This window comes from Ciconia boyciana, chromosome 5 (assembly GCF_034638445.1).
Source record: "Ciconia boyciana chromosome 5, ASM3463844v1, whole genome shotgun sequence".
Taxonomy (NCBI): domain Eukaryota; kingdom Metazoa; phylum Chordata; class Aves; order Ciconiiformes; family Ciconiidae; genus Ciconia; species Ciconia boyciana.
The window spans coordinates 12,093,668-12,110,767 of NC_132938.1; the positions used below are offsets into that span (position 1 = coordinate 12,093,668).

Genomic DNA, 17,100 nt, shown 5'->3' on the forward strand with positions numbered 1-17,100 from the left:
CTACAGTGCTATTTAACTAAATTTGATATATGTCTTTGTTACTGTTGCTGCAGTTATTGTAATAACATACCATTGAAGTGCTAAATATTAGTAACTCAGATATGTGGACTTTGGTTATGCTTGATAGAATACTGGCATATCAAATGTATGTACCACTTCCTAAAGGCTATGTTACAATCATGATGCCTAGTAATAAATAATAACAATCTCAGATTCAAAGTGCTGACCCATATCACTCACTTGAGGCACCAATACAACAAATCAATCAATTAAAAGACTTATTTGTAATGTTTGAAACTAACAGAGCAGATCCAGGGCTGCCAAGTTACATGCGCAGCACGGCAGACTCCGAATGTTTCCTTCCAACCTGGGCATTCCTGTGGTCCCAGAAGACACTGGAATATCACGTCTGATACGGGACGCTCCAAAACATGCCCAGTCTTCAGAAATGCAACATTAAAAGCTCTCTAAGCTTCTCTAAAGCCTCCAAAGGCTCTCTTAAACTCCTCAAGCCTACTCCGTTCACTCAGGGACAAGGCTTTGCCATATATTGTACTTGGCTGCAGACCAAGGAAGAACCTTTCATGAAAGTCCACAATGAAATGCATTGCATTAATGCAGCTTTCACACCCTGGAGACACTGTCACCACTGTCAGCATGAGAAGGAAAAGGCAGCTTTCCAGCAGCAGCAAACACCTGTCTCACTCAAAGGGGAATGCTTTTCATGTTGTTAGTTTGTTCTGTGCAAGCAGTAATCATTTTCAGTGTCGAGAGAGCTGTTGTACCCCGATGACGGATACAGGTCCCTCTTAAGTATCCTATTGACGATGTTGATCAGAACTTTTTTGTACTGTTGACGTAAAAGTGAGTAAACAAATGGATCTGATGCAGCCTTACTGTAGGTGAGGCACTTGCTTATAATTCCCCAGTAGTAATTTATGGTAACAAAAGGAAGGAGCTCTATCAACCTGTTAAACATTAAAGAGAGATGGAAACACTTGAGTGTTATATTCACACTGAGCCCAGTGCTCAACTCATGCTTCATGAAACATTAAAGTAACACTTATTTTCTTACAGTACTTGGTCCCTGCAGGAGAAGGGCCCTGTACTTACTTACTCCTTGGATTCAATAAAGGCAAAGGGAACTTTCCTAGCAAGGCCACTGGGAGACAACAATCATTCCCTCTACGGAAAGAGAGAAAAAGTGTGTTTTCAATGTTAATGCTCCCATACATCAGAGATAAGAAAGTGCTGCAGTTTATTGCTCACTTTCTGAATTTAGAGAGTTGCGCTGGTAAGGGGTCAAAACCTTGGTGACATAATTGACTGCCCCTCTCCCATGGCAAGCTTGAGATAGACATATGTGACTTGGGGCATCCAGGCTCACTCAGCTCTGTGGCCTAAGTACAGCTGTTCAGTGACACTTGAGGCATTTGGGCATAACCCCCTTGGCATCAGGCTGCTGCTCCTGGAAGCTGTGGGTCTCCGCTAGGTCCTGTGTCATATCTGCCAACCTATGTAAAGGTTTTGGATACTAGGAAGCATCTCAAATGACACCAGAAACCTGGTCTAGATCACTGAATCAACCCCCTCAGGTACAGAACAGTGAACCTGCATTACACCACTGCTGTGAATTATCACATAAGCAAAGAGGATTTATGCTTGACCGTTGTACTACGAAGAGCAACACAGCAGTATCTCAGAGAGATTTGGGTGGCAACTGCAATCCCATAGTATGCTTAGGAGCACAACTGCATCTACTTACCTGTGAAAGTTTCTGTGTGCACTTGGCTGACTGCTAGTTTGGCCAAAGAAAACAAGGAGACAACACTTTTATCATCATTATGTGACCAGCCAGCTGTCTCCAGACCTGTTTCTCCTGGTCTGTGCTTCACAGATGATTAGTGGCCTCAGCACCTCAGTTGAGATGGGTGTATTAATCATGGGTGCAGAAACTGCAACTAAGTTAAAGAGTTTTTCCACAGAAGTGAGAGCAAACCTTCAGACTATTCCAGCAAATGTCTGGCATACAACTCATCTGCAGTGGGCAAACTCTCCCGGAAGGTGGAAAGAACAGGGTGAGAAGTTTTTATTATCTGTACATCTTTTGTGAAACCTTTTGCAGGAGCAAGAATATACTATTTTGCTATATTCATTCCAGAAGAAAACAAAAGTACCATGACATAAAATAGCCCTTTTCTGTACCCTAAAACATCACTGTTTGAAGATGTAAGATCAGAAGCTTTCTCAAGGCTTGAAGAACCTTTTGGACTCTTTCCAAAGTGCAGAGCTCTCAACTTGCAGGGTGTTGACTTTTGAAGCTGTTCCGATCCCTCTGCATAGAAAAGCTGACTTACCACCACTAGGACTGAACATTGCAACAAGTGGTTGAACTCTGACAGGAAAATTTCTCATTTGTATGCATAAAAATGAAATCATTCCTATGGCAAGTGCTTTTAAAAAACAGATGACTTCTGTTTTAAGCTGCTTGGAAAAAAATCCAGTGAGTTCAAAACAGAGACAACAGGAAGACAGAAAATGTGAGGAATAAATAAATGTACCAGACACAAAACTTGAGAAATAAATAAATGTACAATAAATAACACTTGCTGTGTGGTTGCTTAGGTTTATCCCATCCTGTATATCATCCTAATACAAGAAATATATATTTGATATTTACATGATTGATGTTTTTATAAAGACACTAAATAAGAAGAGTAAGGTATCTTTCAGTCATGAAAATAGATGTATTACTATGTGTTCCCTTTAATGTATTATGGGCCCAAACATAATTGCACTGAAGCCAACAGAAGAAAAATTACACAGAATTTAATAAGATAAAGGGCCTGACCAAATCAAGTCAGCCTTAGAAATATCCATCTGAATGCATCTTAGTATCATTCTCTTGTTTTCAGTGCTGTTACAAAAAAGATTAAATTAATCTGTCGGCTCTTAGTGAACAGACCAATATATTGCTAATGATCATAATCTCATTCACATTTCTGAAACGCAACCTGAGTCACCAGGCCAAAGAGCAAAAAAACAGGGGAGGAGATCTCTCACATTGCCTCCATAGAGATCATTTCAGCGCCACCTCCCTAAAAACCAGAATGGGGGAAGAATGGAGAAATGGGATGGCAGCAAGTCCTCCAACCTCACCTCCACCACCACCGTTTATCTAGTGTTGCCTGGACACTGTCTCGCCTTTGGGGCAAAGAGCCTTTGAGGATGTCCTCCCCAAATACTTCCCATTTTGCTGTGACTGAGCCACCTCGGTCCTTGTGACTGAGACAGAAGCTGTACCTTTACGCAAGCATTTATATAAACCAACCCTCAGTCTTCTCTCTAGTGACACATGAGATACGAGTTTGCCACACACAGAAAATGCACCATCTCACATTTGCCAAATGCAAGGTCTGAAGGCAGAAGTCACTTTTTTTTTAGAAGTTTATGAGAAATATCTCCACCCTGAAGAATGTGGCAATGCTGGAATTTGCTGAGCTTGGTAATGTTCAGATGGAAAGAAGATGGCAAAATCCACTTTGCTCTATATAATTATATCCTGATTATGGCAAAAGTGAATAGAAAATGACTCAGAATGTACTGAACAGTGATCAATTAACCTTTTAACTCTGTGATGTAATGTTAATATTTGTAATAATCCTTTCAACTGCAGAAAAAAAATGCAGTTATCCAGGCAATCAGTCAGGAATCCCTTTCAACATATAAATGGGAACTGAAAGAAATGTCATCCTAAAGGTTAAAAAACATCATCATTTTTGTGCATTGGCCTCAGTCTGTCCCCCTACCCATGTAAGAAAAGGGCAATGACAGTGATCATAAGCAGCCTATATATATGTGACTGTGTAGGATCAGTGTGCTAAAGCTGGCCAGTTCCTGTAAGCTGCTGTGGCTGCAGACCCTGGCAGCTTGGCAGCAACCTTGAGGAAGCCATCACCAGGGTGGTTTTGCAAAGACTAGTGCACCTTCCTCGACAGAAGTCAGTTCTCTTCAAGTATGTCTTGAACACACTGTGAAGTGGGAAATATTTTAGAAAATCACTAGTGAAAGATGTAGCCCATTTCAGCTTAGAGATGAAAGGCTAAATCCTGAGGTGCTGCAATTCAGTAGAGTTACACTGGCTTCCAGCTCACTGATTTATGCAAGATTTAAAAATAATAACCATATGTTGTATAAAGACTATGCAAGTACAGAATGAGAATGATACATAACTACTTAAAAGGTGCACACCACCGGAGTGGATGCCAAAGATTCTGACCAGTTGAGGAGCATGGTGTTTCCTATACATTTTAAAAGTCTAATTATTGGTTTTCCTGGAAGATAACTCTCACGCGTCATCACAAGGCCATGCTGCATCATTAGCAATATATTTACAGACATTAATGTTTCCAGACACAAAGCTTATCTGACAAATTATCAGCCTGGATAAATTTAAATTATGTCACCTCAGCTTCCAATAGCAGCAAGTTTGGCCTTATGCCTTTAAAAAAAAAAAAAAAGACCTGAGATAATCAGGAAAAGCTATCTGCTTTCCTCTCTATTGCTTGGGTTGAGCTAATAAGGGAGGGTGGTGAGTCTTTTAAACTGCTTTCATCTCCCACTAGCATGTAATTAATTCCTGGTACTTGTCCTAAAAGCCTCTTGCTCTTGGCAGAGCTGCCCAAACCTGGCTGCAGTGAGGAAAGGAGAACCAGAAGCTGCCAAGGCTTTGCCCAGCAGCTGGGCATGTGTGCAGGGTCAGCGTGTGTCTGAGTGTGTGTGCGCGCGTGTGTGTGTGTGTGTGCGTACTGTGACCCTCGGAACCAGCCCCGGGTCTCTGTCAGGCTCTGGAACCCCAAAATTATCTGTACACCCCCCCCTCAGGGCACCTGCGCATCAGAGGGCATACCGGTCCTGGAAAGTCCCCCACCCCAACAGGCGATACGAACCTGGTGATAATGTAAGGACCAAAACAGATCACGAAGGACCCTATAAAAATACTGATTTTCTTGGTAGCCCGCTGCCTCCTCCGTTTCTGTTCATTAAGACAGCGCTGCTTCACACTGCAAAGGGAAAAGAGCAGTCGGTGGGTTAAGGCAAGAAGCGCGGAGGCGAGATGTGAGCCCAGGGGAGAGGGGAAGGACTCGCTCCCGGCCCGACAGCCCCTGTCCCGGGGGAGGGGAGGGCAGGGCAGCCCCTCCGCCGGCCCGGGAGGAGGGCAGCCCCCGGGGCAGGGGAGGACAGCCCCGGCCCCGGAGGGTGGCAGCTCCGGCGGGAGGGGAGGGCAGCCCCGGCCCCGCCGAGCCTGGGGACGATCGCAGGCACCAAAGCAGCGGCTCCCTGTTAAAGGGAGCTCGGGCAAGCGGGAGCACCCAGCGAGCGGGACTAGCATTTGAACAAAGCAGGCTACAAATGCACAAGCCGCCGTCTTCTGGCACTATAAGCAGCATCTGAAACTAGAGGCAGAAGCATTCGCCATGTGGCCGGGGCAGGCAGGAGTGCAGGAAAGGGTGCTGGGGAGACAGGACATCCTCTCCGCCCGGGGTACCTACCGCAAGTGCCCCGGGCTGTGAATACGAACACGCACGCATTACCTGGGGTGGATATCCACCAGCAAAACCAGAGTCTGCATGGTAATAATGTCTATCCGCTTGCAGTGGAACCGGGCAACTTTCAACACCTTTAAATAGGTGAAACACAAGATCACCAGCGACAGCATGAAACTGGTGGAGTGAAAGACGATGGTGAACACTGTAAACCTTCTCCGCTCCGTCTCTTCCTTCAGGTGCAAGGTGCAAGAGGCATAAACGCTGCTGTAATCTACCCACGAGTAAAACAAGGATACCAAGGGGAACGTGAGGGAGTGGAGCCACGAGTAGGCCATCAGTATCACAGCGTCCTTATACCGCATCTTGCTGGTGTAGCTCAAGGGGAACACCACGGCAATCCATTTGTCAATGCTGAGCGCTGCCATGCTCAGCATCGTGTTGGAAGTCAGGAAAGTTTCCAGGAAACCCACCGCTTTGCAGATGCAGCCCCCGAGGGGTTGCTGGTTCCTCAGGATCCCCAGCAGGGTAAAAGGCATGTTCAGGATGGTGAGGAGCAGGTTGCAAAAGGATAAGTTCACCAGGAAAACCCCGGCGACCTGCTTGCGGATCTCGGTACTGTAGACGAAGCATAGCAGCACCAGGAGGTTGGAGAGCAGGGAGACAACCAGCACCAGCACGAGGAGCAACGCCAGCAGCACGCCTGCCAAGTCCATCTCTCAGCGGGTCGCCTGGAGCGGGCGAGGGCAGGAGGAAGGGGGCATCCGAGCCGGCACCGCAGCCTCGCCTGCCGCCGCCCGCGGCCGCCCGCGCATGTTGCCGGCGGCGCGGGCCGGGGGGCAGGGGGCCGGGGGAGCGGGGAGCAGAGCCGGGGGCAGCGGGGCGCAGGGAGAGGAGCCGGGGGCGGGGAGAGGAGCCGGAGGTGCGGCGAGAGGGGCGAGGGGAGCGGGGCTGGGCGGCCGGCCGGGGCAGCGGGGAGAGGACCCGCCGGGGAGCGGGGCCGGGGTTCCCTGATAGCGGTGCCAGGCAGCGGGGGAGCGGGGTCCGGGAGGAGTGGGGCCCGAGCCGAGGGTAGGGGCGCCGGGGCACCCGGCGACGGGAGCCGGAGGCAGGGAGGAGGTCGGGGCACCCGGGAATCGGAGCCGGAGCTAGCGGGTCCGGGGCGCCCGGGGACCGGAGCCGGGGCTAGCGGAGCCGGGGGTAGCGGGGAGCGGGGAGCCGGGGCCGGGGCAGCGGGGCCCGGAGCCGGGCCGGGAGGAGCGCGGAGCCGGGGCCGGGGGAGCGGGGCCGGGAGCCGGAGCCGGAGCCGGAGCCGGAGCCGGGGGCGCGGTGCTCGCTGCGCGCTGTCCGCGGTGCTGAAGCGGACGCTGCCCCGACGGCCGCGCCGCCCCCGCTTCAGGCCGCGCTCCGCGGTCCGCCCCGCGCCGGCGCCCTCTCCATGGCCCGCCGCGGCTCCCCGCTCCGCCGGGCGCACGGCCTCCTTCAGGCACTGAGCATCTTCCCCCGGTGCCCAGCCCTTGAAATACTCCAGCCGCGGAGCCTCCCGCGGCGACTCATGCGCAGACGAGCGGCTGCGAGGCACAGGCTCAGCCAGGGATCGCGGAGTCGGTCTCATCCATTCCCGGACCGCAGGCGAGAGCAACAGGAAGCCCAACTTTCCGCTAACGCGCAGCTCAGGAAGGATCAGACCTGGCGACGAGCTGCCAGCAGTTTAATCCGTGCGCTGTGGGCAGGCACACCCTGAGCGCACCGGTTGCATCCAGCATTCCTGGAACCTGTTGAAAGACTAGCATCTGTACCCCCTGGAAGGTTCCCCCCCCCCCCATATGAGGGATTACTTGCCATTTCTCCCCCCCCCTTTTATTTCATAGCGCCTAGAGGAGCTATGGTTGCCCTCTGGGTATTCACACTGTCCCGGTCAGATGTTGCTTGGTTAGAGACTTCACTTTGGCTGCTTGGACTCACACTTTTAAAGCCCCAGCTGGCTGAACAAGTGCCCACATTAGGGTGGTGCTCGTACATTCTGTGGAAAACTAAAGTCTCTCTCTTACCATTTTCCATTTACACTGTTAACACGACAGTGTGATAGTAAGAAAGGTTCTTTCAGTTATCACATTGTGGCAAAAGCTGAAAAGACAGACATGAGAGAGGCCAGAAATTCTCCCTCTGCACCTGTCAGGAAAGTGGATCACACGGCTAGTTACCAAAGATGCCATAAATCTTTGTCTTAGATTAAAAAAAAAAGAAATATAAAAGGAAAAAAGAGGTAGTGAGTTTTGGTGCATCAAAACACTGGTAGAGAAAAAAGCTGCCGTGTCTAATCACTGTCACATTTTACAGTTGATTGCCAGCACTGACACGAAGAAAAATGAGAAGAAAAGGTAGCTTTCCCACTATCCAGAATGACTATTAATATCCTAAGGAAATGCTGTATTGTGTATATCGTCCCTATAATGTAGCCTTGTCACGCAAGTGTGACCACTGTGTGAATAACTGCACATAAAACTGCTTGAAAGAGCCTGAAGGTAATGTTGTTGTTGTTTTTTTTCCCAACAGCAGTTATAAGTTTTGGATCAGGCCTTAATTGCTTGCTATGGTAAGACTTAAGGAAAGAGCAAAGCAACAAGACATGAGATGTGTTACTTGGAAGAAAACCAGTAGTGTATTATTTCTCAGGTTGGAAAGAAAACGAATGTTTTCTTTGATCAGAAAGCTGTCTTTTCCAAAGTTAAAAAAGAGCAGATACATTTGACAGTGCTTATGCTTGACAAACAAAAATCCAATATATACCTGGTGTAAGCATTTGAGAAAAAAAATCTATAGAAGTTTGACAATACCAGTTCTCTCAGAGTTCAGTTGTTGCATTTCTATCATCAGGGAACCAACATCGCAGAGCCAAACACTGCACAAGGGGTTGGGAAGAACTGAACCGTCGTGGGAGAAGCTGGCTGTATCCATGCAGAGCAGAAGTTCTGCAATTACTCCCTCTCTCACAGTAGCAATTCTTAAGGTTCCTACTAGTCAGAACCCATCTATGACCTACCTTTCATTTAATAGTATCACAAAGTTATGGAGCTTTTATGTTAGCCATCCGGGATTAGAGGCTGGCTGTGTAGTGATGTCAGGTGAGGCAGATGCTATTTTATATCATCACAGAGACGACCTAGATGTGCTGTTCTCTTACAGTGATAGCTACTTGAGGAGCTCTTTCCTGTTGGATCCAGACAGAAGGCAACTTCTGTCTCTTTCTTTCTCTCTCTTTTCTACACATACACACATAATTTCTGTCATAAAGCCTTTTCAGATGAAGAAGGAATTGTTTCTGGAAACTAATGGAGAAAGAACACATCAAAATAAGACAAGAAAAGAAAAGGTGGCAAGTAGCAGAAAGCCAGGAAAAAAAATTATTCTGCTTTTTCACATGTACAGTGAGTTGTATGGTCCCCTGCAACAATATCCTGGGCTCAAAGAACCCAGTAGGGATGACGTTGTTAGATTTCCCCCTTTGTTTTCAGTGGACCTTTGTCGTTGTGACAAGTTAAGCATATGCATAACTTCCTGTGGGATGTGGGTCCTCTGCTGACCCTTTCCCATTTACAAGCAGCAACCCATAATACTTCATACCAGCCACCTTTCAGTCTGATGTTCAAATGCCCATTTAGAGCTTACAAGGCTAAAAACAGTCACCTGTGTGAGACTAGAAGGATTGAACTTGCCACTGTGGGTTTGCAAAAGTACGCATCTGCCACCTTAGCTCCTGAAAACACATATACTCATGCTACCTTTTTGCATATAAGCAGACACACGTAAATCAGTTCAAATGCTCACAACTGTCATACTAAACACACATATATTTTCCCAATCAAGATCTTACAGTATTTACTTTCATAATCAAGGATGCTGTCTTGATTGAAACTGAGGACTGTGGAGATTGCTGCAATACAAATTAAAAAAAAAAAAAGAGGTACTTGTCATTAATTATCCTTTAATAGACATAGACTATTCAGTTAGCACAGGTTAGGTAAGTACTTGAGACTTTTATTCTAACAACTACATCATTCATTAAATCTACACATTCATCTGTTCTAAATATTGACCACAACTTATTGGATTTAATGGTTAATGGACTGTATTCATTGGAAAGGACGATTCAAATTCCCATTTAGTTTCACTCCAGGAGAGATGCGTCATGCAAATTTCAATGTAGATCACAACTGAGCATAATTCAGCTCTAATCAATGTATTCTGCAACAGCTAGGAACACATTTAATTTGGTTCTGATTTTAAGAAAACACCATGAAAAAAGGAAATTTCAAACAAATTATATCAAATAATTTGCAAGTACAGAGAAAAGCAACCCTTTCCCCCAGATTCTCTTATGATAGGTGAAGAGAGGGAAACTACATTATCTTAACCAATATGGGGGGCAATGGAATGACTCGCCAAACTGGTGTTAAGAACAAAGCTTTTCACTTCTAGGCCACTTGCTAAAAAGTGACCCATTGCAAAAGTGAGCAAGAATGGTTAATACCCATGAGATTCTTCAGTATGCTCTGTAAACAGCTCTGGTACTCGTAGTTCCCAACAAGCACATGGAAATGTCTTCTCACCACCACAATGGCAGCAGGTGTGTTACTGTTGTCGCATCAGTTTTAGTTAATGAAGCTTTAGTAAAGCTAGAGTCCTTCAACCCATCAAGACTCAGCAGCAACTTTTTTTTTATTATTCCCTTGTTCTTTTTTATTGCCTCTTTCTTTTCAGAGTCCTGCTTTATTATGATTTGAACTATGGGGTCTTTGAGCAAGCAGGGCGTCCTTACCTGCTAGACTAACACAGCTTTTATTCTTTCTGGAACAATAAGACAAATAAACAAGTAGATAGTAGTAACGTAATAACTGACATGCTGTTAGTCTCTTCAGAAGAGATGCGAGGCCTGACTCATCAGTCTAATACAATTCTGCAACACTGTTCCCGTGGCAGAATTCCAGTGGGCATATTTGCCACCTGTGGAATAGCTTTGTCATAAAGATCTTCCTAAAATGGAATAAAGCCAAACTGAAAGGTCTACACATTCCTCCTGTAGACTGTACTTTGCAGGGAAAAAACTGGAGCAGTAAAAAGCATGTGTATTTATCATAACTACCTGGGAAAGGAGAAGAGCAAAAGAAATATGAAGCTCAACCATGCAGCAGTTCTGCTGACTGAAATTACTTCAAAATTGCTTAAATATTGTAATGAAGAATCTCGTAGTTCAACAGATATTCTTGCAGTTCTATTAAAACTATACACTTGCAAAAGTCTTTCAGCTCATATTTGTGTTTATGCAAACTAGACATATTCCTACAGTCTACAAAAATTGATCTCAAAATAATTCAAGCAGAAAATATTTTATTTTGGAGGATGGAGCTGAGGTTTGAAGAAACAGGTAAAAATACCACAATAATAACTGGTGAGACCACACTTTGAATACTGTGCTCAGTTTTGGGGCCCTCACTACAAGAGAGACATTGAGGTGCTGGAGCGTGTCCAGAGAAGAGCAACGAAGCTGGTGAAGGGTCTAGAGCACAAGTCTGATGAGGAGCGGCTGAGGGAACTGGGCTTGTTTAGCCTGGAGAAAAGGAGGCTCAGGAGAGACCTTATCGCCCTCTACAACTACCTGAAAGGAGGGTGTAGTGAGGTGGGGGTCAGTCTCTTCTCCCAGGTAACAAGCGATAGGACAAGAGGAAATGGCCTCAAGTTGCACCAGGGGAGATTTAGATTTAATATAGGAAAAATTTCTTCACCGAAAGGGTTGTCAAGCACTGGAACAGGCTGCCCAGGGAAGTGGTGGAGTCACCATCCCTGGAAGTATTTAAAAGATGTGTAGATGTGGTGCTTAGGGACATGGTTTAGTGGTGGACTTGGCAGTGCTAGGTTAACGGTTGTACTTGATGATCTTAAAGGTCTTTTCCAACCTAAATGATTCTATGATTCTATTCTTGATGTTTTTTATTGGAAATGGAAGTGCACAGATACTGGAGGATGAAAGGAAAACAGTAAAATATTCACAGAATTCAAAACAGTTTCAGCTGAGATACAATTCTAAAAATGAATATGTATGGATATGCGTCAATGCTTCCTCTTTCTCCCACCAATTAATTTTGTCTTCCTCTTCCACAACACAAGGCAGCAGGTAGAACCAGCATTCTAGATTGCAAGGTTCAGCTTTGGAATAAATCTGACCAGATTTTTCCTAGAGTACAATGCAAAACTGTGAATGCAAAAATATGCTATTCTACTCAGCAGCAAAATATATTGATTTCAGCAAAGTTTGTGTCAGGAGGTAAAAAAAACACTAACTAGCTTTTACACCCAACAGCTTTATGGCTATAATGCAGGTCTGAAGTATTAATGGAGGAATATTCTTCCCTCGAGCAAATAGCACAAGAACTTGAATCTCTGTCTTCCATAACTCAGTGTCAAGTTCTTCAAAATACCTGGACTATGCCAGTTCTTTCCTCAGTCTAGTTCTACAACAGAGTTACTCCTGATTTAACGGAATATTCAGGACTTGGGCCATAACCAGAATTTTTCATTTTACAAAGGTACAATTCTTCTGCAGTCTTGAGAAAAAATGAAATGGTGAGTGGATTCCTATTGAATCCCAATGTAAGAGCACATGTAGCCTCCTTCCATTTTCATCTATTTTGTCCACTTCTTAAGGCTTTGGTATATCGACAGATTTTAACCTGATAGAAATAAAGATTAAAGTGCATTTTTCTTGCTATTTTTCCACAGTGCCTCACAAACACAGTGGTTCATACTAGCAGTGCTGTACTACACCAGCTTGTTATAAAACTTATCAAAGCTGCAGGCATGAGGATGAAATTCCCAGGAGTCTTTTAGTGGCATTTTCAACAAATGTGACAATGTTTAGCACTCCCAGGGGCCAGCAAACATTAAATGGCATTTTTCAGAAACTGCTGAGGCAATTTATTTACTGTTGCAGTGAAGTTCCAGGAGCCAACATATGAAAAAAACAGCATGTGTTCTGCTGTACTGTAGAAATTCTCCTTTTCCTGCCTTACTTGCTCAAAATCCAACCCCCCATCTTACACAGACAGTTTGATTCTGCTTTCCTTGAGTCAGTGCAAACCCAAGATAAGTCCCTTAAAGCCACTGGGAAAACCAACACAGTGGGAATGAAAGCAATCGAATATAAAGCTGCAGAAACAGTATGAAGCTTCTACGATGGGGGCCATTTTGCTTATACCTATTTATTATACAGAGCACTCTCAGCAAGCACATCAAGAAACAAATTAACCCCACCTTGTGCAGTGGAAGGGCTGATCTGACAGAGATCACCGCTGAGCTACTCAGGGACAGAGATGTGGAAAGCCCTTTGGACGGCTGTAGAGGAAGGAGTGCACACACACAGCCAAGAGCTTTTTCCTAAGTTGTGTGCTCAGGAGCAGTTTGAACAGACACTGAACCAAAGGAACAGAGGGAGCTGGGCTTGTGGGATGGACAAGTCGCCGTGGGTTGAACTCAGACATGACTAGAGCAGCCACAGCAGGGCAAATTGCTCTGTCTCTTGGCTCTGCAAATCCGCTCCTGTGGGACGGACATAACTTATCTCCTCATGGACATGCAGCAGTCCAGTACCCATAATTCAGGGCAACATCCCTGTGTTGTACAGAGTTGACCCTGCTTCCCCTGCCCCAGCCCTTTAACCTTCATGCATTAATCTTTCTGCAGCAGGTTCTTGCTTGAATACCTTAAGCAATAGTTTGCCTTTCCCTAAGCTAGCACGGCAGAGAGGTTTCTTCACACCCCTGCTAACAGGTACAGCTTCTATTGGTGAAGGTAATCAACTGGCACCATCTGCTTTGAGGAATAAATAGCAAGATATTTTCTACAGCAATTCTGTAATATCTAGATACTGTCCTCCCATCCCACCCATCCCTTTCCCCTGCCTACCCACCCATCCACCCACCCCCACATCCATCCGCAGGAACATGTTCTTGCAGAAAAACTCTGGCTCAGAAGCAACTTCACTCTGGAAGAAATGGAATTGGCAGGTAATAAATAGGCCTGTACTATGCTGCTTTCATAAAAATACTCTCTGGGGCTAAGACATTTAAATGTGAACACCGGTTATTGTTCACACACAGCTATCTCAGAGTCTCTATTATCACGCACCTTTCACTGCGTGTTTCACTGAGTGTATAAAAAAAAAAAACCAACACCAAAAAGCCCCCCTTTCATTAGGGTAAAGAAAGAAAATCAAGGAACTGCCAGGACAAAATTGATGCTGTATAATGCAAACTCTGCGCACTGGCATAGCAGGGGTTCCCACAGTAAGTGATGTTGCTTAGGAACAATAATAACATGTAGCCCCAAATCATCCCCTCTGATTATGCAGGAAGAGAGACTCAGTCTCCCACCAGAAGCATAGAAGTGAAGAATATCACACCCCTCCATGGGTCTCACTCTCACCCTTACCTGGGATGGGCTTTCATCTGGAGAACATGGGGCAAGTCGGTCCCCAGTTCTGCCAGGAACCCCGCCACAAACAAATGCTGCCATAAGATCTTCAGAAACACACAGGAATGGGGAACTGAAGCACAAGCTAGGGATGATGGCCCCCTAAAACCATTCCCCTCACCCAGCTCCACACCTACCTTTGCCCACCTATGTAGAAGGCCACAGGAAGGGCTCTCTTCCCCAATACACTATGGTGGAATAACCTTGCCCTGACCTCTCCTGTGTCTGGGGTCACAGGGACTTGAGTAACCCTTGGACTGGACTCTTGCTTGTTTCCCACATAGCATTTTTGCATGTTGCTTCCTCAGACCTTGGTCTGTACATCTTTCACAGGTAGTGAAAGAAGAAATGCCACCTGCTCCTTCTCTCGGCAAGGGCTCTGGGAGATTATCTACAGCTGAAGCTCTCTGTTGTGCCTGGCTAGGCACAGCCACTCAAAAGTACCAGAAAACTTACCCTGTGCTCTGTCTGACCTTCACTTAGGAGCCCAGTGCAAATCAATTATTCTCAGAACAACATTTTTTCCTCCTTATGCTGATGAGGTCCCTTGAGTTTTGTAACCTCTGCAATTTCTTTGGAGGTGCGTTACAAATTATTAATTTATTCTGAATTCTGAATTATTCTTTTTGATAATTATGTTCATTTTTGTGCCTCTTAAGGTCATTTAGGGTTTTGTCTCTTTCCTGGATAATTGTTTTCATTAACATAGCAGTAGTCTTGGAAACAGCTAAGCAGAGCTTTGTACCCATCATCTACCTTTATGCAATGAGTTGAGCAAGTAAGAATACACTGATCTGTTGTCATACACAGAGCAGTTCTGGGCAACTGGTGTCTAGAGCTGCTGTGAGCTCTCCCTGCCACTCCAATACAGGCCCAACTGCTGGTAGTTTTGACACAGCAACTTAAAAAAAAATAATGAAAAGACATCTGAAAAATGCCTGTATTCCCCACAAAAAAGTGTTTCAGGAGTTGGGAAAGCCCCCTCACTAGCTGGGCTAATTCAGGTGTAAGTCCAGGATAGGAAAACTTTGGGTTTAATTCTCTAATCTGCCCAAGTAATCTAGGGTAAAAAAAATCTGCCTTGTTTTAACTCAAACAGGGGTCTAAGCCTGCAAGGCTGGTAACCAAGTTGTTGGGTAACAGAAGGCAGCCATTTCTTGCCTATGGTTTAGTGAAACACTTGGAAAGCTTTCATTTTGTTCTGATGTTGAAGAGAAACAAATTTAACATCTTGAAATTTCTCACAAAATTGCTTTCTGCCCATTTCTGATTAGCAGCCATCAGCCTGTAACCTGTTATCTTGTATTTTTTTATCCACCCTTACCCAAACTCCCACTCCTCTCACTTACTTGCATAATTTGCTGTGTCCCGTCTCATATTTACATCATCACATCTATGTGCAGGAGAGATGACAATTCCTGTCTTTTAGTCTCTGCCTATGAGGTGCCACTCTGCTAGGGGCACCTATACATTACCCTTATAGAAACAGCAACTAATTATACTTCTCAGTTCTATTCAAGCAACATGTGAAATGCACAAATTCCTTAAAAATTTTATTCTATGAGCACGAGATATTGTCATCTTTGGTCATGCGCCTGATCATTCAAGGTCAGTGATGGGAAGGAGGCACCATACCAGGTGAGAAATGTGCCAGGTCAGTGGAGACAGCTTTTGCTCGGAGCAGGAGTAGGTGGCATCCCGCTTGCTGGAGCTCAGTGCAGCCTTTGAGTGCTGCTTTGGATGGAGGGATGGACCTCAAACATGAGTCATGGTGGACTGGGAGTAAACTACATGGAGTACAGGCTCTGCTGCAGAAGGGTTATCACTGACTGTGACAATATATCTACATAACTGATTGCTGGCCTCAGTAACCAGGACACTTATGAGCAGCATTTCACATTGTTTATGAATGGATATATCTAGTAAAAAGTGCCAGGAACAGCTCTTTAAGCTCCTTTTGTAAAATCCTCCGTGTTCTTTGAGATTATGTATGTGCTGTTCCTTTCCAAATTTATTGCATAACTGTATCTGAAAACAAGGTGTTTGCTAACTTTAAATGGGTTTATGCATAAGAGCTTAAAAGACAGTATTGCCTTGAGAGTTGTGTTGTTTTTTTTAATTAGCTAATGTTAAAAATCAATAATCAAGGTATATTAAGAGGATTTATAGGTCATAAAACCAAATAAAGGGAACAGCTGTGATAATTTACTCTGACATTCTGTCAAAAATTACTATGATATTATCTTGTTTGGACTACAGCATAAATAAAAATTCAATCTTAATGACAAAAAAAAGTCTTATGCAGGGAATGTATTGCAGGTGATCTACTAAATTTGTCCTGGCTGATTGCTCTCACTGTTGAAAAAGGTATGGCTTATTTCTGAACTGCATGTGTTCAGCTTTAGCTTTAGCCAGGGGATTCCTTATACATTTCTTCACCAGATGAAAGAGTCAGTTACCTAAATTCTGCTACTGTAAACTAACATATTAAGTTCACCAATTTCCAGTCCTTAATTTGAGCTCTCTCCAGTTGAACATGTGTCTTTCACAGTGGAAATCACAATTAAGCACAGATATGCTCACAACAGGTAATACCCACCACACTGATTATGGAGATACTCTGTTATATGCTGAAGGCTTATATTAAACAACATCACGCTATGGCAGCAGATACAGCTGATTTCAAAGTTACCTGAAAATCCTTGTTACAGTACTTTCTTCCCAAGTTCAGAGGGCTCTTTCGTCTCAATATAAATGAAATTAAATGGCCCTACAGGTATAATTTTACGCTGTCTGTTTTAAAGCATGTACTGTATTGTACTTTTTATTTAGCTGAGTGATCTGGACCGCTCTAGGTTGTAGACCTCTCCTCTTCATTGTTACTTATCTCCATTCTCTTTTTGAGCTGAAGCTTTTATCAGTGATCTTATGTTATCTCCCAAGTTCCTGATCAAAGTATTAAATATCACAGACCAAAACCAATTTCCCATGGTATTTTCTAAGAAACACAATAACTTTATGGTATTTC

The 17,100-nt window shown here is 44.7% G+C and overlaps 1 protein-coding gene across 1 annotated transcript; it reads right to left on the reverse strand.

The window, feature by feature from the left end:
• Positions 1 to 730: 730 nt before the first annotated feature.
• On the reverse strand, positions 731 to 6,262 carry GPR78 (G protein-coupled receptor 78). Its single transcript, XM_072863064.1, has 3 exons — positions 5,595 to 6,262; positions 4,950 to 5,063; positions 731 to 968 (listed from the first exon to the last, which is right to left on the reverse strand). The coding sequence occupies exons 1-3, from the start codon at positions 6,260 to 6,262 to the stop codon at positions 731 to 733; spliced, it is 1,020 nt and encodes a 339-aa protein (XP_072719165.1).
• Between the last annotated feature and the right edge of the window lie 10,838 nt (positions 6,263 to 17,100).